At 43.9% G+C, this 23,507-nt stretch overlaps 1 protein-coding gene and 1 pseudogene across 4 annotated transcripts in view; one reads left to right on the forward strand and one right to left on the reverse strand.

Moving 5' to 3' along the window:
- HMCES (5-hydroxymethylcytosine (hmC) binding, ES cell-specific) overlaps positions 1-23,507 on the reverse strand; it is a 33,009-nt gene that overhangs the window by 3,615 nt on the left and 5,887 nt on the right. The window contains exons 2-6 of one of the 4 annotated variants that reach the window (XM_008066476.2): positions 19,946-20,089; positions 18,909-19,034; positions 9,865-10,043; positions 6,251-6,443; positions 3,797-4,461 (exon numbers count right to left, since the gene is read on the reverse strand). In XM_008066476.2, coding sequence (XP_008064667.1) covers positions 4,225-4,461; positions 6,251-6,443; positions 9,865-10,043; positions 18,909-19,034; positions 19,946-20,089 — 879 coding nt within the window. In that variant the 3' untranslated portion in view covers positions 3,797-4,224. Of the gene's footprint in view, positions 1-3,796; positions 4,462-6,250; positions 6,444-9,864; positions 10,044-18,908; positions 19,035-19,945; positions 20,090-23,507 lie in introns of those variants that run through there. The other 3 variants (XM_021716803.1, XM_021716801.1, XM_021716802.1) reach the window with 3 other exon arrangements.
- LOC103268880 lies at positions 7,367-7,855 on the forward strand (annotated as a pseudogene).

Below are 23,507 nucleotides of genomic sequence, written 5' to 3' on the forward strand. Positions count from 1 at the left end.
GGCCCTTAGGAATGTGGCCCAGCCCAAAGTTCATGCTGGGCCATTTCTGGTAACTCTAGAAAATCATCTATACCATCTAAAGCTGAAAACAGCTCTCCATTTGTATATACTAATTCTACACATATACTTTTAAATCTTATAAAGAAGCTTGTACCATATTGAAGGCTCCCAGATGTGACCTGAGTTTGAATTATATCTAATACCCAAGCCGAAACCGCAGTTCATGGGAAACAGGAACAATGAGCTTCTAGAGTGAGCCATGCCTGGCACAGTCACAGAGCCTCGGCTTAGGTCAGCAGAGTTCCTTTTGGCTAAGTGTGCTGAAAAGAAAAAGGGAGGAGGGAATGGGGTCAATAGCTCCCGAACGCATCCTAGTGGTCTCGGGATCCACGGCCCTGATCCCTAACCCTCAGCAGGCCTCCGTGGCCGGCTCCCAACAGGAAGTGTAAGCTGATGAAAGCCAGAGACTCAGACTACCAGTGACGAGTGTCTACACCTGGTAACAACCGCTCCATACAGGCTTGCCATTAGGACCAGTCAGCCCTGCCCAGCGCACCCTACGGATACGCCCCCCAGAGGTCCCTTTATTTACTCGCCTATTCTTGCCTCTCCCAGTCCTTCTCCTTCTTTTGGCTGCCTCGGACAGGGGAAGGGGATGTGGGGTTGGGGACCAGCCCCAGCCTGGCTGCCTCTTAAAACTTTGCTCCCTTCAGTTTGATCGCCCTCCCCCTTTCACTAACACCCCAAGTTCTGCAAACAGTCCTCCAGCTCCTGCTGCCCATGCTGTGGAGACCGCAGCATGCCTCTCCTCTCTGGAGTCCTGGGGTGCAAGGGGATCCTCATTCATCTCCACGTGAGGAGCACTAGTCCACAAGTAGGCCCTGTGTCTCCCCTAACAGTCACCATCTGTTGCTCTGGGCTCCTGGGAGTTTAATTGTGAGCACCTACCCCCTGACTCAGAGATGGTCCAACCAAGTCTCAAGGAGGACAAAGGACTTAGCAAAAATCCTGTGGGCAACCCCTTCAGGTCCCCTCCCACTGTGGGAACTTTTCTGTCCTCTCAATAAATCCTGCTTTCAAAAAAAATCTTTTTTTGCATGTACTGAGGATCCTCCCATACAGAAGCTTCCCAGGAGCTTGAGCCAAAGCTCTTCTCTCAAGGGAATGGGGTTCTACTGTTCTCATCACTTGTTCCTCACTCTGGTTGAAAAGAGAGAGGTAGGAATCTAAGAGTCTGAGGCCTCTCTTATGGTCTCTGGCTGCCCCCACAACACGTTCCCTCCAGGCTCTTCCTGGCAACAAGCAGGATCTTATCCAGATTCTCCAAGCCAGGAGTCCCTTAGATTTGTAGTCAGTTTACCTATGCCAAGCTACGTGTCCTGGGCCAAACTTCTACCTTGCCTGGGTCTGTTTCCACCTCTCTACAAAGCAGGGTTGGGCTTTAGGCATTCAAAACTTTCATGAGATGATGGATTCAGAGGGACTATAGACAGCAGTGGGTACTGTATGTGCTCAGATATGAGGACGTGCTTTTTTTTTTCCTTTTTTTGAGTTGACATCTCACTCTGTTGCCCAGGCTGGAGGGCAGTGGCATGCCCCTGGACACCCTAGTGTCAACCTGCTGGGCTCCGGCGATCCGTCCACCTCAGCCTTCCAAGTAGCAGGAACTACAGATGCACATGCTACCATGCCCGGCTAAGGATGTACTTTTTTTTTTTTTCAGTTGGAGTCTCACTCTGTTGTCCAGACTGGAGTGCAGTGGCCGCTCCTGGCCACTGCAGCCTCGACCCACCGGGCTCCGGCAATCCTTCCACCAAAGCCATCCGAGTAGCTGGAATTACAGGTATGCACTACCATGCCTGGCTGATTTTTTATTTATTGTGGAGATGAGGTCTCGCCAAGTTGCCCAGGTGGGTCTCGAACTAGGCAATCCACTCACCTCAGCTTCCCAAAGGAGTGGGATTACAGGCTGAGCCACCGAGTCCGGCTAGGATGTGCTTTTAACATCACATTTATATGAAAGTATAAACACTTGAATGAAAAGGACATATGCCCCTGCAGGCATTGTATTCTTTCACGTTAAAATGAAAAGATCCCACCAAACTAATCTGCAACCAATGAGAAACAGTAGAGAGACAGTAATGAAAAATAAAGAAAATGTCATTTTTATTGCTTATTAAACTTGGAAGGAAATATGACAAAACAGTCACACCAGTGAACATTCTAGTAAGTTATCTGAATTTATTTATTTATTTATTTTTGAGTTGGAGTTTCACTCTGTTGCCCAGATTGGAGTGCAGTGGCCACTCCCGGCCACCGCAGCCTCAACCTGCTGGGCTCTGGCGATCCTTCCGCCTCAGCCTTCCAAGTAGCCAGAACTACAGGTGCATGCTACCACACCCAGCTAAATTTTTGATTTATTGTAGAGATGAGGTCTCGCCAAGTTGCCCAGGTGGGTCTCAAACCCGTGGACTTAGGCAATCCACTCACCTCAGTCTTCCAAAGGCGCGGGATTACAGGCTGAGCCACTAAGCCCAGCTTGAATTTATTTTTTAAATCTTTTATTTTTTAAGTCTCTTAAGTTATTATGCTATGGTTGCAAAAAAAAAAATCTTAATAAAACAACCAAATCCTATGCAAATCAGCCCACAAAGAGAGGCCAAGTGCAGGGTGCTGGTGTACGTAACCACCACTGGCCAACCCCACCCCTCAACCAGAAAGGAGGGTGCTCAAAAGAGAAATTCAGAGAAAAGGCAAAGAGAACGGCCCTCAGAAAGTGGTCGAAGCCAGGGATCTGCTGGCTTACCTAGCTCCCTGCCTTAACCTTAAGGTGTGCAGCACAGCAAGCCATTCGCTTTCATTAGCAGTTATAAGGTTGGGGCTTCCTTCTGATTAGTGGAAATTCTGATCCCTGATTTGCATAGGGTCTGGGGCCTGCACCCCCTCCAGTGGCTCAATCAGCTGCCTGACCTGTGCAAGGAGTTCCTGGTCTGGTGCTACCCTGTCTTCTCGGTAACCATGGAGAGCTCTTACTGGAGAACTCCCATCTACCAATGGGCCGATGAAGCCCTCTCGGTTTTCTCAGGCCTTCAGAGTACAGACGTGCAAGCAGTTAACTGCATGGGTTGGTACCTGGCTAATTAATATTTGTCAGTTCCCTGCTGATGCACAGGGCTGGGCACATGGTAAGGGCTCAAATTCACTGGACAATTATTTGCATACCTATTATTAATACTGGGAGAAAATAATGGTGAAAAGTGGTCCCTGGGTAATTATCTGAGTAGGACAGACAACAGATACACACCTCAACGTAAATATCAAAGTATAGACCGGTTCAGTATCAAGAGAGAAAGGAAGGAGAACCAGCAGAACAATCACAGGGGCTCTGACGCAGGTTGGGGCAGCAGCCTTAGTTCCACATCCTGGGAATGAAGCCCCAACTCCCAAGCCCATGTCATCCTCTGTGCTCTGCTCTACTCAGAGCCTGAGAATCTTGTGAAGGACCTGGAGCCCACGATCCCTGTGGTGAGGACAGGGTCTGGGCCTCTGCACATTGTTCCACACCCCCCAGTCCCTCGAGTTCAGTATGGCAAGTACTCAACTCACTCAACTAAAGGATTCAGACAACTTCCAAGTATTAAGAGTAAAAAGCCTTAACAAGGAGAATCCAGCAAGCCTTTCTGTAGATTTTTCCTCAGAAAGTCCCAGTGCCACAAAATCCATTTTTTAGTGCTGGCGCCAGCAGAAAACCAGTTAAAATCCAGAACTCTCCCCACCAGTGTCATTTTCTAAAATGTAGACAGTTTATCAAATATAATTTATTCAGGAAAAAAGTACATTTTAAGAACTTATTCTAAAGGATGAAAAAACCCCAAAGGCTGAGGATAAAGCAGCCCCCTGCTGCTAGGAGCACTATGTCAGGGCTGAGAGCTCCTAGAAGGGTCAGGCAGGCTTCGAGGGAACCCCACCAGCAAAAGATAGCAGGCACTACGGCTCTATGGGACTCACATGGCTGGCAAAAGCAACTGGTCTGCCTCTTCCAAGGTTGCCCACCAGCCCCACTAGGGGCTCCTAATCATGGTCAGGAAGGCCACGTCCCCCATGAGCCAACTAGCAACAAGCACTGTGCCCCCAAAACAAACACATACACATATAATGGAAGAACCCGTTATCAGCAATAGTAGTTAGTGTAGCAGATCCTGGCCTTGGTCTCAAAGTCCTGGGTCACTGGCTGTGAAGCCGCTTGGCTGCAGGTTCCTCCTCCTTCTCCCGCTTCAACCATTGCTCCAGGAGTCCTGCACCACTTCTCTTAGTGGGGCGTGGGCTCTTCTGCAGGAACTGGCTGGACCACTGGGGCACAGTTGACTCTTCTTTTTGGGACGTTTTCAGGTCTTCCTTTTTGGGTGACTTTGTAGCCAGCCACTGCAACATCTTCTGGCAGCTGCCACTTGCCTTGAGCTCCTAAGAGAAAGAGGTAAAAGCTCACACCACTCAGCTCAAGCTCTTTGGAAAAGGCCAGCTCTAAGGGAAGAAACAGGGGAAGAGGCATTAGGTACTGATCTAGGCTTTGAAAATGTTACTAAGAGCCAGATGGGTTCCATTCATCAGGAGTGGGAAGAGGGGAGTATGCTTCAAGGGGCAGAGGTGTAGTTCTTAGGGAAGGTCTCACAGAGAAATGTTTGGGACCTATCATAGAAGAGGACTGAAGGACATTCCAAACATGTAGAGAATTAAGTGTTCTCAGGGAGAAGAATGCAATTCAGTGTAACCAGGGGGAGTATTGGAAAATGAGGCTGGAGGGATATGGGTAAATTTCCAGCACCTGTTGTGATCAGGGATTCCCAGGCTAAACTGTTTCCCCTTGGTGCAGCCTTACAACACAACCTTTTCTCAACTGTCCCTACTCCCTTTGTTTTCCCATATACCCACACACCAACCCTGAACTGAAAGTTTATGTATTAGCATAATGCTGCCTCTCCAGAATGTTACTTTTTTTGGAGTAAAGACCATAGAGGAAATGGGGCAATGTCTGGTGTAAAATGAGCATCCCAAGTCCAAATCTGAAATGCACCAAAATCTTAAAACTTTTGAGTATCAATATTATGCTCAAAGGAACAGCTCATTGATGCATTTTGGATATCAGAGTTGGGATGCTCAACTGGTGAGTATATAATGCAAATATTCCAAAATCCTAAAAAAAAGAAAAATCAGGCTGGGCTTGGTGGCTAAGCCTGTAATCCCAGCACTTTGGGACATGGAGGTGAGTGGATTGCCTGAGCCCACGGGTTCGAGACCAGCCTGGGCAACTTGGCGAGACCTCGTCTCTACAATAAAACAAGACTTAGCCGGGCATGGTAGCGCGTGCCTGTAGTTCCGGCTACTTGGAAGGCTGAGGCAGAAGGATCACTGGAGTCCAGCAGGTCGATGCTGGGGTGGCTTTAAGTGTGCCACTGTACTCCAGCCTGGGTGATAGAGTGAGAGACTTAAACTCAAAAAAAAAAAAAAAAAAGGCACTCTCCTGAGGACTCTATCGCTGTATTACAGCCAGGTTTGAGAATCATTTCTCTATTCTATCTTGCCATGCACAAGGAATATGAGAGCTTTTGGTAGTTCAAATTGAAGTTCTGAATGTAAAAGACCATGTCTTAAAAGAGAAGGCTATGCTGACATAAGACAGAAAGTACAGAAAGGACTGTTTTTAAAATTTTTTTATTTTTTGTTTGTTTGGTTTTTTTTTTGAGTTGGAGTCTCACTCTGTCGCCCAGACTGGAGGGCAGACCGGAAGCGGCCACCGCAGCCTCGACCTGCTGGGCTCTGGCGATCCTTCCGCCTTAGCCTTCCAAGTAGCTGGGACTACAGGCACGCGCTACCACACCCAGCTAATTTTTTGATTTATTGTAGAGATGGGGTCTCACCAAATTGCCCAGGCGGGTCTCGAACCCGTGGGCTCAGGCAATCCACTTACCTCAGCCTCCCAAAGGTGTGGGATTACAGTCTGAGCCACCGAGCCTGGCAAATTTTTTTATTTTTTTAAATTTAAAGATGTGGGGTACAATTAAGGTTTAGGTACATAAGTGGTCATTGTACAGGTGAAGTTTGGGCCTCCCATTGGTCCTCACTTCACCTGGTTTGGGATCAGGTACCCTTACTGTACCTTATAGGTACAGGTGTTAGGTGCACCCTCCCACCCCCAGCAGTGACCTGCTACCACCAATCCCAGAAAAGACTATTAATAGTCACAGGCCCCTACCTTTTTGACCTCCAAGTTGACAGGAGCCAGGCACTCAGGAGTGTTGTTTCGCGAGTTGTTCACCACAGAAGAGACTGGATGGAAGGTAATGTTCTCTGTGGGATGGATTAACTTCAGAGCTTCCTGAGTTGAGACCTCACCAAAGTCAAGCCATTTAGAGACTGCCTCCTCTCCATCTAATATGGCAGGCATCCTAGCCAGGTAGGTCAAGACATTTATTGAGAGAGGTAGGAGGAGGGTAGGGAGAGAAGGGAAGAAGATGAGAGTCAGCTGATAGCTCAAATTATCACAAGGAAAGCTTGCCCTCCCTCTGCTCCTCACATGTTGCCTGCTGCCAATTGCTCCCTCAGCACAAGGTGATAGGGAACTAGAGTTTTAACTTGGTGAGTCAAGTTAAAAATTTTCACAGCAAAGACAGTGAAGAGTACTATGACTGGTCTAGTGCACTCCAACGTATACTCTAGCAAACTGATGAATTTTCTATGATGACACAGCCTAGAATTAAAGGGAAAATAGATCCTGGAAAACCTGTCTACCAACAACAATCTCTAGTCATACCACCTGTGAAAATCATAAACAGAAGGAAACCATGCCTCGGAAAAACAGAGAGGCTGTCTAAGATGACTCCTGGTACCCAGGAGATGTTAGGAAAAGATCCTATATTTAGCTTCCAGTTTTATGGACTTAGCCAATGCAAAGCAAGGCACACATGTCACTGGTTTTAGAAGACAAATGCATAAACACCTATATTAAGAGTTAACTAAGTCCAGGTGCAGTGACTCACACCTGTAATCCCAGCACTTTGGGAGACCAAGGCAGCAGAATTGCTTAAGCTCAGGAGTTTGAGACCAGCCTAGGTAATATAGCAAAACCTCATCTCTACAAAAACAAAACAAAAAAAAAAACTGCCAGGTACAGTGGTGTGCACCTATAGTTCCAGCTACTCAAGAAGCTGATTTGGAAGGATCGCCTGAGCCCAGGAGGTCAAGGCTGCCATGAGCCGTGATCGTTGTGATCACATCACTGCACTCTTGCCTGGGTGACAGGGTGAGACCTTGATTCCAAAAAAAAAAAGGCTTTGCAGACACCACCACCTTGAGCCTTTTCCCATCAGCCATGGTCAACCCCACCGTGTTCTTCTACGTCAACGGCGAGCCCTTGGGCCACGTCTCCTTCGAGCTATTTGCAGACAAAATTCCAAAGACAGCAGAAAACTTTCGTGCTATGAGCACTGGAGAGAAAGGATTTGGTTATAAGGGTTCCTGCTTTCACAGAATTATTCCAGGGTTTATGTGCCAGGGTGGTGACTTTACACGCCATAATGGCACTGGCGGCAAGTCCATCTATGGGGAGAAATTTGATGATGAGAACTTCATCTTGGAGCATACAGGACCCGGCATCTTGTCCATGGCAAATGCTGGACCCAACACAAACAGTTCCCAATTTTTCATCTGCACTACTAAGACTGAATGGTTAGATGGCAAACATGTGGTTTTTGGCAAGGTGAAAGAGGGTACGAATATTGTGTAAGCCATGGAGGGCTTTGGGTCCAAGAATGGCAAGACCAGCAAGAAGATCACCATTGCTGACTGTGGACAACTCTAATAAATTTGACTTGTTTTATCTTAAAAAAAAAAAAATTTAAGGCAAGGCATGGTGGCTCATGCCTGTAATTCTAGTACTTGGGGAGGCAGAGAAAAGAGGACTGCCTGAGTTCAAGGGGTTCAAGACCAGCCTGGGCAACTTGGTGAGACTTCGTCTCCACAGTAAATCAAAAAATTAGCGCACATCTGTAGTTCCAGTTATTTAAAGGCTGAGGTGGAAGGATCACCTGAGCCCAGCAGGACAAGGCTGCAGAGGCCGTGAGTGTGTCACTGCACTCCAGCCTAGGTGACAGAATGAGACTTATACTAAAAAATATTAAAATTAAAATTTTTTTAAAAGTTAAATACTATAACTTCAACAAATCAAACATGTACTTTAAAAAGATTTTTTAGAAAATCTTTTTTAGAGACAGGGTCTCACTATATGTTGTCCAGGTTGAACTTGAATTCATGGGCTCAAGTGATTGGCCTCAGCCTCCAGAGTAGCTGGGACTACAGACATAAGCCACAATGCCTGGTTAAAAATACTTTAAGGCCAGGCATGGTGGCTCACGCCTATAATCCCAGCACTTTGGGAGGCCAAGGTAAGAGGATTGCCTGACCCCACTGGTTCGAGAACGGCCTGGGCAACTTAATGAGACTTCATCTCTACAATAAATCAAAAAAATAAGCCAGGTATGGCTGCGCATGCCTGTAGTTCCAGCTACTTGGAAGGCTGAGGTGGAAGGATCACCTGAGCCCAGCAGGTCGAGGCTGCGGTGGCCGTGAGTGTGTCACTGCACTCCAGCCTGGGAGACAGACTGAGACTCCAACTCAAAAAAAAAATAATAACTTCTAGCTGCGATACAGAAGCTACTTGAAGGAGGAGGCTATACAAACATTTAATTTTGATTAAGCAGGCATCTATTATAAACACATGCCTCAAAGGAACTACATTCAAAGGCAGAAAAACATACCTTAGGATTTAAGACTGCAAAAGATTTTTAAAATTGCATAATCTTCTTTCCACAACATCACAATAACTTATAAACTACAACTCTTCCAACACACACTTCCACAAGCAAACTTCAGATCTTTTCAAGGAAAGTACCACATTTATTGTAGTATTTACATATTTCTTTTTTTTTTTGAGTTGGAGTCTCACTCTGTCGCCCAGACTGGGCTCCGGCGATCCTTCTGCCTCAGCCTTCCAAGTAGCTAGAACTACAGGCGTGCGCTACCATGCCCAGCTAGTTTTTTTTAATTTATTGTAGAGATGAGGTCTCACCAAGTGCCCAGGCAGGTCTCAAACCCAAAGGCTCAGGCAATCCACTCACCTCAGCCTCCCAAAGGCGCGGGATTATAGGCTGAGCCACCGAGCCCGGCTGTATTTACATATTTCTTAACCACTTAACATGAATAAGACACTGCTGTTTTTATTAGGTCCCTATTATAATTATAATAATAATTATTATTATTTTGAGTTGAAGTCTTACTTCACTGCCCAGGCTGGAGTGCAGTTGCACGCTCACGGCCACCGCACATCAACCTGCTGGGCTCTGGCGATCCTTCTGCCTCAGCCTTCCAAGTAATCAGAACTACAGGCACGTGCTACCATGCCTGGCTAATTTTTTTTTTTTTTAATAGTTATTGTAGAGACAAGGTCTCACCAAGTTGCCCAGGCTGGTCTCGAACACATGGACTCAGGCAGTCCACTTGCCTAGGCCTCCCAAAGTGCTAGGATTACAGGCTGTGTCACCGAGCCCTGTCAGTTCCTATTATTTTTAATGCGTCACTGACAAAGTTTTAAATATTGTATCCAAACTTCACTTTTCTTATAAGTTATGTGGCTTTTACTCTACAATGTTGCATAGTGTGGTGATTTTTAGGAACACATTCATGTTATAGCTGAACTGACTGTAAACATAATTTGTAAAACAACTTAGTTTCCTATTCTCTAAAGTCACCTAACTAAAAGCACAAACCCTCCCTTGAATCCTTTTGTATCCAGGGATAAGAAGTATGGCTTGCCTCTGGTGGATGTCACTCAAGCTTTTGCAGGAATCCACTGTGATGATGGTATAGGAATATAGGACATCTCCCTGTGGGGGCGTCCAGCAGTCAAAGATCCCAGCCATTGTCAGTAGCCTCCAGTTGCCCCAGACTTTCTCCCAGTTCTCAGGACTGTCTGCAGCATCAATGCTGCCTGGCTGGAAGCAAAATACAAGGGCATATTAGAAGCAGGCAGCAGTCTTCTTCTACATGCAGCTTGGGTACTACTTCAGACTAAGAGCATGGAAATTATTTTAAAAGTAATTCAATCCATGCCATATTAATTCTTCTTGATCCACTGTCACCAAAGAAAAGAGGGTTGGTGGCAAATGATCACTAAAGCTGTAGATTTACGGATCCTAACATTCTTTCAGAATTTAATATTTCACTGGACATTTAGGCCTTCCATGAACTGGTCACCATTCTAGCTGTCACTCATTAATTTGAATCTAAACCAGTTGTTTGCAAATGATGCTCTCATGCAATTTTGTACCCATAGGGGACATAGGTTTGCCAAAGCAACTTTCCTCTGCCCATAATGTTCTTCGGGTCCATTTTCATCTTTCAACTCCTACTTGCCACTGAAAATTCAATTCAAGGCCAGGCACAGTGATTCACATCTATAATTCCAGCACTTTGGGAGACTGAGATGGAAGAACTGCCTGAGCCCAACGATCAGCCTAGACAATATAGCAAGACCTCATCTCTACGAACATTAAAAAAAAAAAATTAGCCAGGTGTGGTGGCGTGTGTCTGTTGTCCCAGCTACTCAGGAGGCTAAGGCAGAAGGATTGCCTGAGCCCAAGACATTGAGACTGCAGTGAGCCATGATTGTGCCACTGCACTTCCTGCCTGGGCATGCAGGCTGATGCTGTCTTTAAAAAAAAAAAATCAGTTTGAGATCTAGAATACAGAAAGCTGGAAAAAGAAATCATTTCTACTCTAACAATAAGAAAAAATCTGGATAATATACAAAATCAAAATTTATTTATTTATTTTTTTTTTTGAGTTAGAGTCTCACTCTGTTGCCCAGGCTGGAGTGTAGTGGCACACTCAGTCATGGCAGCCTCAACCTGCTGGGCTCAGGTGATCCTTCTCCCTCAGCCTTCCAAGTAGCTGGAACCACAGGCACACACCACCATGCCTGGCTAATTTTTTGATTTACTGTAGAGACGAGGTCTCACCAAGTTGTTCAGGCTAAGCTCGAACCTGTGGGCTCAGGCAATCCTCTCACTTTGGCCTCCCAAAGTGCTGGGATTATAGGTGTGAGCCACTGTGCCTGGCCACAAAATCATAATTTAAATTCATAAGAGAACTGAGGTCACAGGGCAACCAATAAGCTTGAAATTTAAGGAAAGACAGGGACCTCCAAAGGGAGATGGGACCCAGGTACTGGTTTATTAGTAGCAACAGGAAGAAAACACGGCCTTCACACAAGCAGGTAAGAATTCAGCTTAAATTACTACCAAATTGCTATAAGCAGACTATGGGTTAGCTTGAGAGTACAGAACTCCTGGGAAGTATAGACCTCAGGAGAGTTTGCACCAGCTCATGGGCTCTTCTCCAAGGATCTCACTGGTACTCAGTGAATGAATCGGGGCAGACAGGACCCTGAAAGAAGACTTCTTTATTGTTGCATGCCTAGAGGTAGGAGCTCCTCTGTTTCAAGAAAGGCACGAAGCCTCACATGATCACTTCTCCCCTAAGGAGCAAAAGACTTAAGCTGCCAGGGAAAGAATAATAATCCGTATCACCTCTAGAATACAGATAAAGACTCACTGAAGCTTGGGAAAGGTAAAGGAAAAAGTTTCCTACTTCCTGGGGAAGAAGCAGATCACCATAAAAGCCTAAGCCAGAGAGCTGGTCAGCCTAAGACAGACGAACCAAGAGAACAGAAAATGATCTCACCCCACTTCAGATGAGCAAACATCAAGTAACAGGCAAAGACAGTCTTCTTCTAGAGGAGGAGAGAGAGCATGGAGAGACCCCTATCTAAGGAACAGTCTTAGAAAGTCTAACAATTGAGGAGAGCACGGTTGCTGAGAAAAATTCTCTGGACACTGGGAGACACCAGAAAACATGAAAGCCTATAGTGAACAAAGGTAACTGTAACAACAAAAAAAGTAGCCAGGTGTAGTAGTCCATGTCTGTAGGCTTAGCTACTTGGGAGGCTGAGTCAGGAGGATTGCCTGAGCCCTGGAGGTCAAGACGTGGTAAGCTGTGATCCTGCCACTACGCTCTAGCCTGAGTAACAGAGAGAAACCCCAGTTCAAAAATAACAATAGGCCAGGCATGGTGGCTCATGCCTATAATTCCAGCACTTTGGGACATTGAGGTAAAAGGATCATCTGAGCCCACGGGTTTGAGACCAGCCTGGGCAACTTGGCAAGACCTCATCTCTACAATAAATCAAGAAAAATTAGATGGGCATGGGTAGCAAATGCCTGTAGCTCCAGCTACTTGGAAGGCTGAGGCAGAAGGATCGCCTGAGCCCAGCAGGCTGAGGCTGTGGTGGCTGTGAGCATGCCACTGCACTCCAACCTGGGCAACAGGGTGAGACCTCAACTCAAAAAAAAAGTAAAAATAATGTTAACTCAATAATATCAATAATTATATTGAATGTAAATGTTCGAAACCCAAATTAAAAGAGTGATTGTAAGACTAGATAAAAAAGCTCCGACGATCTGCAGTCTAAAAATTCAAGTATCACTTCCTCTGCAAGCCTTCTAGGATGCCTAGTCTAACTTACACACTGCCCTCTATTCCCTCATATCCACCTGAGCATCTTTACCACCATTGTGTGATTGTTAGTTTAATGGTCTATGTCTTGGTGGTAATGCTACCTGAGTTTACTATATGAGCTCCCATGTCTCACTGGAAACTTCTAAAAACCTATTAGACCAACACATAGATATTCAATCAATGTCTACTGAATAAACAGATTTATTTTTATAGGTAATACGCTAATTGTATAGAACTAAGCAAACTGCCATCCCAGCTTACACAACTGCCTAAGTCTCTCAAAAAGTGCCAGAGGAAAATTCTCTTTCTGGCTATACAATTCTTAGCTTAATGATGGATAAGCAAAAGAATGGAAATCTTATGGAGTGGTTCCCTCAAGAAATAAGCTCCAGAATTTCTGACATACATTTAATTGTAAATGGAAAAATCAGGCCTGGTATGGGTGACTCATGCCTATAATGCTAGCACTTTTGAAGAATGAGGCAGGAGGATTACTTAAGCCCATGAGTTCAAGACCAGCCTGAGCAACACAGTGAGACCTTATCCTCTATAAAAATAAAAAAAGTTTAAAATTAAATGGAAAAATCACAGTGGAGACTCTGAATACACAGCCTTCAGCAAGGACCCCTGCTGGGTCCTCTGAGGCAAGAATAAGGGCCAGTGGTGTGGAAAAGGTCTGGGACAAGAACCTTGCATTCAGTGGCTCCTCGCGAAGGGTGGAAAGAAGCCTATGGATTCCCTCAGAGAAGCCACACTAATCTGCTTGCCATGTATGGTCTTGGAAGGGCTGCTGTCAAACAGTGTCTCATCTCTTCAGCTGAAAGAGCCCTGATTGTAGAGGGGCTTTCCTCCCTTTTCTTGGAAGATGGGTAACACTTAGGTAAGACATTGACTGGACATCAACTAAACCAGAAGTGGTCCTACCTTTTATAGCCTGGTGGTTTACCAGTGTTTGAAAACTCTAAATAAAAGGACAAACATATGGACTTCGTAGCAACTTGGATGGATTTAGAGTCTATAATATTCAGTGATCTATCACAGAAACAAAGAACTGAGTACCATATGTTCACTCATAAGCGGATCCTGAACATTTACCATAATACTAAGGGATTTGCAATAGCGGGGTACTGCCAAGGTAGAGATGGGGATACAACATCAATAAGGATATCTGACCTCAAACCAGGCAAGGTGGGCACCAAAGGGAGGCCCAAACTTTACCTCTATGATGTCCACTTATATACTTAATCCTGACTTGTACCCCCCATCTATAAAAAAATATGTATCAAAGCAAATCTGTTGCATAACAATGTGAATATACTTAACACTACTCAAGTGTACACTTAAAAAATAGTTAAGATGGTGTGAAAAAAAAAAACCTAAATAGATGTAGGCATACTGAGGCATGTACTTACGATAAGCTGGCAAAGAAAAAATTCAAGCTTATCTAGAGGGACTGGGTAGATGGAAGAGACTGAGTTGAAAAACAAAAAGTAGACCTAACAGAAGAGAGAGAATAACTAACAGAAAGGTATGCAACTATTCAATGAATGAACTTGAGATAACTGGCTGGATATCTGGGGGGGAAATAATTAAATCCCTACTTTATACTTCCCCTCAAAAAAAACAAACCAAACCAAAGAAAGCAACCAGATGCATTCATTATGTGGCATTCTTACATTTCTCTTATTCATTTACTCTTCTCTCCTCACAAAACCAACAATCCTTCTTCTCAAAAAACCAACAATTCTTCCCCATCCTTGCTCTCAGTTACTGACTTTGCTTTCTATTTCACAAGCAGAAGCATTCAGAAGGGAACCTCTACCTCTTCTCATAAATGCCCCGCTTACCCATCAATCATTATCTGTGTTGCATATGCTGCCCTGCCTCCACTTTCTAGCAGTTCATGCTTTTTTTTTTTTTTGAGTTGGAGTTTCACTCTTGTCACCCAGGATGGAGTGCAGTGGCATACTCACGGCCTGCTGGACTCAGGCATCCTTCTGCCTCAGCCTTCCAAGTAGCTGGAACTACAGATGCACACCATCACGCCCAGTTAGTTTTTGTGATTTATTGTAGAGACAAGGTCTCACCAAGTTGCCCAGGCTGGTCTGGAACCTGTAGACTCAGGCAATCCTCTCGCCTCAGCCTCCCAAAGTGATGGGATTACAGGCCTAGCCACCGTACCCAGCCAGTCCACGCTTTTTGGTAGGTCAACTTTTCCACTTGGGCACTAGATTCAAATCCCCTCTCAACTACATAATGGAGGACATCTCTCCACTGACTTATGCTTTCTCCACTCTCCTGGATTATTTTCAACAGCTTACAAACATGCTTTTATTTTCAACTGTTTGTTGCTAGTATATAGAAATACTGTTGATTTGTATATATTAACCTTGAGAATAAAGTTTTCTAAGGTCCTTGTGTTGTGCTGTTTATTTGACACTAGACTTAGGACTGTATTTAACCAAGGACATGTATGATTTGTACACTGAAAACTACAAAACACGGTTAAAAGAAATTAAAGATCTTAACAACGGAAAGATGCCCCATATTCAGGGATTTGAGGACATAATATTGTTAAGATGGCAATACTCCCCAAACTGACCTACAGATTCAATACACTTTCTTTATCAAAATTTAACTACCTTTTTTTTTGGTTTGCAGAAATAGGCAAGCTGATCCTAACATTCACATGGAACTGCAAGGAAACCTAAACAGCCAAAACAATCTTTAAAAAGAACAAAGTTGGAGGACTCACACTTACTCACTTCAAAACTTACTACAAAGCTACAGTGTAATATTGCATAAGAATAGACATTTAGGTCAATGGCTCGAATTGAGAGTCCAGAAATGAACCCACAGCTCTACAGTAAACTAATTTTGACAAGGGAGCCAATGTCTTTTTAACAAGTAGTCCTGGGACAACTGGATAGTCACATGCAGAAGAATGACTCGGATCCATACCTTATACCATATATAAAAACTAACTAAAAACAAATTAAAGATCTTTCTGTAAAGTAAAAACTATAAAACCTTTACAAGAAAATGGGTAAATCTTTATGACCTTGGATTTGGTGATAGACTCTTAGGCATGACACTAAAGACACAAACAATAAAGGAAAAAAGTAGATAAACTAGACTTCTCAAGTTCAACAAGCATAAAGTCCTCTGGTTCACAAAACTCTTGTGCTTTAAAGTACACTGTCAGGAAAAGTAAAAATAATCCATAGATGGGAGAAAATATTTGCAAATCATGTATCTGGTTAGGATCTAGTATCCAGGCCATATAAAGAAGTCTTACAATTCAACAACAAAAGAAGCCAGGCACAGTGTTTCATGCCTGTAATCCCAGCACTTTGGGTGGCCAAGGCGAGAGGACTGCTTGAGCCCAGGAGTTCAATACCAGCCTATGCACTATATGAGACCTTGTCTCTACAAGAAAAAGCAAAAAATAAATTAGCCGGGTGAAGTGGTGCATTCCTATAGTCCCAGCAACTCAGGAGGCTAAGGTAGAAGGATGGCCTAAGCCCAGTAGGTTGAAGCTGTGGTGAACTGTGATAGTGCCATTGCATTCCAGCCTGGGTGACAAGTAAGACCCTGACTCAACACAAAACAATAACAAAAGACAGACAATTCAACTTATAACTGGACAAAGGACTTGAATAGACATTTCTACAAAGAAAATATACAATTGGCCAATAAGCACATGAAAAAATGCTCAATGTCACTAAATGTCAGGCAACTGCTAATCAAAACCACAATGAGATATCACTTCACACCCACTAGGATGGCTATAATAATAATTTTTTTTTTTTGAGTTGGAGTCTCACTGTCACCCAGACTGGAGTGCAGTGGCCGCTCCCGGCCACCGCAGCCTCGACCTGCTGGGCTCCAGCCATCCTTCCGCCTCAGCCTTCCAAGTAGCTGGAACTACAGGCGTGCACTACCACGCCCAGCTAACTTTTTGATTTATTGTAGAGATGAGATCTCGCCAAGTTGCCCAGGCGGGTCTCGAACCTGCAGGCTCAGGCAATCCACTTATCTCAGCCTCCCAAAGCGTGGGACTACAGGATGAGCCACCGAGCCCGGCTAATAACAATTTTTAAAAACAGAAAATAAGCATTGGTAGCGATGTGGTGAAACTAGAACCCCCATACACTATGGGAAGGAATGAAACTCAAAAGCACTGAGACAGGGTGTGGTGGCTCACACCTATAATCCCAGTACAAGAGGACTGCCTGAGCTTAGGTGTTTGAGACCAGCCTGGGCAACATGGCAAGGCCTCGTCTCTACAATAAATAAAAAAATTAGTCAGGCATGGTGGCATGAGCCAACAGTTCCAGCTACTTGGAAGGCTGAGGCGGAAGGAGCGCCTTGGCCCAGCAGGCTAAGTCTGCGGTGGCTTTGAGCTTGCCATTGCACTCCATCCAACCTGGGCAGCACAGTGAAATGCCTACTTGAAAAAAAAAGCACTGAAAACAGGGACTCAAATAGGCACCGGTATACCAGTATTCATAACAGCATTATTCATAACAGCCAAAAAAGTGGAAAAAACTCAATGTCCATCAACTGATAAATAGACAAACAAAATACTGTATACCTAAACAATGGAATATGATTTGTCAATAAAAAGATAAGAAGTACTACTGGTATATGCTAAACGTATGTTAAACATTTGATACGTTTAAAAACATTATGCCAAGAGGCCAGATACACAAAAGGACAAATATCGTATGAGTCTGGGCACAGAAAGTGGGTTAGTGGCTGCAAGGGGCTAGGGGAAGGGGAAAGTAGAGAGGGACTGCTTTATGGTGACAGAGTGATGAAAATGTTCTGGAATGACATTCCAGATAGTGGTCATGGTTGTACAACATTGTGAATATACTGGTGACTTTTTTTGAGACAGATTTCACTCTGTTGCCTAGGCTGGATTGCAACGGCACTATTACAGCTCACTGCAACCTCCAACTCCTGGGTTCAAACAATCCTCCTGCCTCAGACTCCTGTCATGCTGGAACTACAGGCATGTATCCCCACATCTGGTTAATTTTTCTATTTTTTGTAGAGACGAGGCTGGTCTTGAACACCTGGGCTCAAGCCCTCCTGCCTTGGGCTCCCTAAACACTGGGATTACAGGCGTGAACCACTGTGCCCAGCTGCAAATTTTATATTATGTGAATTTTTACTCAATAAAAAAATTTTAATTACAAAAAAACTAATCTCAATAGAAGCAAGAGTAGCATCCTGGAATTAAAGGGGAATAAGAGATACCACGGGACAATTCTTTGAACTGTCATTTCTTCCACTCAGAGGACTTAATCTCCATCATAGCCTCCCAATTTATCTAGTATTCTTCACTTATGATGGAACTGATCATGAGTACAGGAAAGCCCTTAAGGGGAGGAAAATGATTTGAAGTCTAAATCTCCTAATGGAGCATTACAGAAGCCATCTGACTGCTTCCAGACAAACCAATAATTTTTCATACCCCCAAAATATAAGGAACATATGAGTGACATTAAGGATTCACCTATCAGCCACTCAGGAAAAAAAGACTCCATGCAGTTCTCCAGTGTTAATGCACTGAATTAGGAAGAACTTAAACATTTTAATTCCAGCTATTTTTCTCAATACCTAATATGGTCAACTCTTTACACTGGTTTCATACTATAAAACATCTCAAATTTCATGGCATCAAAGCAAGGACTTCAATAATTGTTGGGTCAGGCTCAGTGGCTCAGCCTGTAATCCCAGCACTTTGGGAGGCCTAGGCAAGTGGACTGAGCCTGTGGGTTCGAGACCAGCCCGGGCAACTTGGTGAGACCTCAACTCTACAATAAATCAAAAAAATTAGCCGGGCGTGGTAGCGTACACCTGTAGTTCTGGCTACTTGGAAGGCTGAGGTGGAAGGATCGTTGGAGTCCAGCAGGTCGACACTGGGGTGGCCGTGAGTGTGCCACTGCACTCCAGTCTAGGCAATGGAGTGAGACTCCAACTCAAAAAAAAAAAAAGAAACTGAGTTAGCTGTGTTACCCAGGCTAGTCTTAAACTCCTGGCCTCAAGTGATCTCACCTTGGCCTCCCAAAGTGCTGGGATTATAGGCATGAGTCACCGCACCTAACCTGAATTACATACTTTAAAAAATGAATTTTATGGTGAATTATACCTCAATGAAGCTGTTATTTTTTTTAAAGTATATGGGGAAAAAAGTATATGCCCTTTTTTGGATTAATTTGTTTTCTTGTACCTTTCCAAATATATATTGTGAGTGTTGATAATGATACCTTCTCTGTCTTGATTTGGGGGAAATAGATGAAGTACGGCTGCCTGAGGCTTGTTCCCTGACAGCGTTGCCACTCATAGAATCCATCTGCTAAAACAACACAGCGTCTCCCCTTTCCCAGAGGCACCTGAAGGAAAATGTGAGCAAAATATGGTCTTAGTACATCATGTTTTAATACAATCATGTATGTGGTCTTCATACAATCATGTTGTACAGGCTGCCATTACATGGAACTTGAGCCAAAATCTCAGGTCTACCAATGTGTGACCTTAGAATAGTTACTTAATTTCTTGTAAATCTCTTTTCTTATATAAAATCACAATTCACACAGATGTTGAAAAGATTAAATAATGTACACAAAAGCAACCAGCAATTTTCTAACAAATAGTTGGCTCCCAGGTGAACCATGGTTCCCAGTATGCGCACTCTAGTCCCCTCCTACACTGAGTTTTGGCTAGCTCTGTGTAGAATTCAGCAGTAGGGATGCTGTATGACTGCCAAGGATAGATCATAAAGTCTACTTGTAGCCTGTATCCTACTTTATTAGATCACGAGCTCTATTGTAAATGAATCACTATGACAGAAGCCTGACTACCCTGACACCCCCAATCCAGGCATGTGAAAAGGCTTCTAGTTGTACTAGTCATCCCAGTTGAGGTGTCACATGTGGGTGAAGAAGCTATTTGGAAATCCAGGCCCAGCTGCTATCTGATTATAACTACATGAGAACTTCCAAGTGAAATTTGCTCAATTAAGCCTAGTCAATCCAGAGAATATGAGAGATAATATCTGTTGTTTTGTTTTAAACCACTATTCTGTTTGTTAATACCACTACATAGTAACAAACAGAATAACACTCCACATTAACAACTGGGAACACTTTTTTATTTTATTTATATATTTATTTTTGACTGTCCTCTATAGGCCACAATGGAAACACTCTTTGGAACCTTATTTTACTTTTCAAGTATATAAGGCACTGATAGCTCTGTCAGCAAAAAGAACAGAGTATATGCCTTTTCCTAACCAGCTATCTACCTTGAATGACTGTTTCTCCATTATGGTATCACTACGACAGTTGATAGTACTGAACTGCAGCTTGGAAGGATCATCTTCTTTGAACCAAGATGGGACGAGACCCCATCGCATGGGAGCAATGATACGTTCAGATGAGTCTGCATCCTGCCACAGAAAAAATGTTAAGATCTAGTGAGGAAATCATAATGAAATTTAGGAAATCAAAGTTAGTACATGCATTGCATTATCATTAGTATTGAAATATAAAGAATACATGATCATTAAAAGGAGTCTGCTTGGCAACAATTTTAATGATTTATAACGATGTAAACTTGAGCTCTTTTTTTTTTTTTTTTGAGTTGGAGTCTCACTCGGTTGCCCAGACTGGAGTGCAGTGGCCGCTCCCGACCACCGCAGCCTCGACCTGCTGGGCTCCGGCGATCCTTCCGCCTCAGCCTTCCAAGTGGCTGGAACTACAGGCGCGCGCTACCACGCCCGCCTAGTTTTTTTTATTTATTTTGGAGATGAGGTCTCGCCAAGTTGCCCAGGCAGGTCTCAAACCCGCGGGCTCAGGCAATCCACTCACCTCAGCCTCCCAAAGGCGCAGGATTACAGGCTGAGCCACCGAGCCCGGCTGGTAAACTTGAGTTCTTTAGCAATCATATTTACCAGAATACAAGACATTCTGCTTAGATAAAGTTGGGGATACACATAGAGGTTTAGTTCCTATAAACTTTTTTTTTTTTGAGTCAGAGTCTCACTGTTGCCCAGGCTGGAGTGCAGTGGCATACTCACAGTCACTGCAACCTCGACCCGCTAGGCTCAGGCGATCCTTCTGCCTCAGTCTTCAAAGTAGTTGGAACTACATGCGTGCACCACCATGCCTGGCTAATTTTTTTTTTATTTCTTGTAGGTTTTGCCAAGTTGCCCAGGCTGGTCTTGAACCCCTGGGCTCAGGCAATCCTCTTGCCTCCACTTCCCAAAGTGCTGGGATTACAGGTGTGAGCGACCAAGCCCAACCAAGTTCCTGTAAACTTTTAATTAATTCCTGCTATGAGAGAGACAGTGCTACGCCCTGCACTTTGTGTGTCCCAGTTCTTACAAAGCATATATTACAGACAACTATAATATAATGAGGTACATGCTACGATCAAGGGATACACATGAGGGTACACAGAAGAGTGCATAACCTCAGAGTACGGACTTTTAACATGTGATGCCACATAGATGTAAACACTCTAAATAAGGGCTAGACACAGTAACTCATGCTTATAATTCTAGTACTCTGGGAGGCTGAGGTGGGAGGTTTGCTTGGGGTCAGGAGTTTGAGACCAGTCTGGTCAACATAGCAAGACCCCAACTCCACAAAAAAAAAAATTTTTTTTTTGAGTCAGAGTCTCACTCTGTCACCCAGGCTGGAGTGCAGTGGCATGCTCACGTCCACTGCAGCCTCAACCTACTGGGCTCAGGTAATCCTTCCGCCTCAGCCTTCCAAGTAGGTGGAACTACAGGCATACGCCACCATGTCCGGCTAATTTTTTTATTTACTGTAGAGATGAGGTCTCGCCATTTTGCCCAGACTGGTCTCGAACCTGTGGGCTTGGGCAATTCTCTCACCTTGGCCTCCCAAAGTGCTGGGATTATAGGCATGAGCCACCACATCCAGCCTCACAAAAAAATTTTTTTTTAATTAACCAGGTATGGTGGTGTGTGTCTAGTCCCAGCTACTCAGGAGGTTGAGGTAGGAGGATCACTTGAGCCCAGGAGTTCCAGGCTACAGTGAACTATGATTGTGCCACTGCATTCCAGCCTGGGTGACACAGATCCTATTTAAAAAAAAAATTAAGTAATATATGAGTATCAAAGAAATTCAGTGGAGAATGTCTGTGAAATGGAATGGAGAAGTACCTGCTCCTTTAAAGGGATAGTCTTTGATGTGAAAGCACCGAAAGACTATATATATATATATATATATATATATATATATATATATATATGAATGAGCAAGGGTGCTGTTAGTCTATTAGGGCTGTTACAACAAAATACCTCTTGTGAAAAACAAAAGAGCTGGGTGTAGTGGCTCATGCCTGTAATCCCAGCACTTTTGGAGGCTGAGGTGGAGGATTGCCTGAGCCCACAGGTTCAAGACCAGCCTGGGCAACATGGCGAGACCTTGTCTCTACAATAAGTCAAAAAATTAGCTGGGTGTGGTGGTGCACGCCTGTAGTTCCAGCTACTTGGAAAGCTGAGGTGGAAGGATCGCCTGAGTCCAGCAGGTGAAGGCTGTGGTGGCTATGATTGTGCCATTGCACTATAGCCTGGGTGACAGAGTGAGACTCTGACTCAAAACAAACAAACAAACAAAAAAAACACAACAGAGAGTTTTCTCTCCCCCATACCACCTGTTTTAAATTCTCTTGTTCATTATTATTTCCTACAATGTAAATTACAACCTAAATACATGTCTCCAAATTAACATTTTCAATTTTTTTCCTTCAGACTTTCTCAAAGTAACTTTATTTCCTCGTTAAAGTTATTATTAACAAACCCCTTATAACTGTCTATAAATTCTTATCACAAAACCCAAAGAAACTTGAAGACAAACTACAGGAACATCCACATATGGAATTCGCTGGTTTAGCAGTAAAAACTGCCTGGACTCCTATAGTGAGTATCAAGCCCACTGGGGTAACTATTTATAAATACATTTTGCCCAGACATCAAAGCTTCAATGTCATAATAGCAGCTATAACGGCCTTTATTATAGTAGCATTACTTCTAATAGTATACACTTGTACACAGTGTTTTGTATACATATACTAAAGATATTAACAACTCCATTGGCTCCTGTCCTCTCATCCCTTCCTCTTAATCTAGACAGGTATGAACATCTCCATGCCCTTATCTAGATGGAGGCAGTTTCAGAAGACTGACCATCATCACTGTTTCCAGGTACAAATACAAATATTTTAAAACAAGAGAGGGAAATGACACGACCAAAATGGATTCAATATAGCCAAAAAGCAGCCATTTCAGCACTGCTTAGCTTTGTCATGTTTTTCTAGCAGTTCACTTTAATTTACCCTCTAACCACTAGCCAAGGACAGAAGACGGTTTCTCAGAGGTAGCTATAGATAATTGTTTTACAGCCCCCTCCTCAGCTTGCTTTGTAAACAAGTTAACCAGCCCTTCAGGACACAGATCTTATCAACATGGCAGCAATCATGTGACTAACCTATCCATCTGCCTTCAATCCATCACTTGATGTCAGTACCTGTGCTCACCTGTCCCCTTTGTGATGATGTGAAAAATTATGAACTGTGCAGCAAATTGGATGGACTTAGAATCTATGATATTGAGTGATCTATCACAGAAGCAAAGAACTGAGTGCCATATGTTCTCACTTATAGGCGGACCTTGAACAATTATCATAATACTAAGAAATTGGTAGTAGTTGGAAACTGCCAGGGGATGGGGGGCGAGATTGGCAGTACTGGGAAACTGCAGGGTAGGGGGGACACACCTCATCAACAAGAGTAACTATATAATGAACATTTGTATACCTAACCCTGAATTGTACCCT

Source organism: Carlito syrichta, unplaced genomic scaffold, assembly GCF_000164805.1.
Source record: "Carlito syrichta isolate Samal-C Ts95f unplaced genomic scaffold, Tarsius_syrichta-2.0.1 Scaffold308955, whole genome shotgun sequence".
Lineage (NCBI taxonomy): Eukaryota > Metazoa > Chordata > Mammalia > Primates > Tarsiidae > Carlito > Carlito syrichta.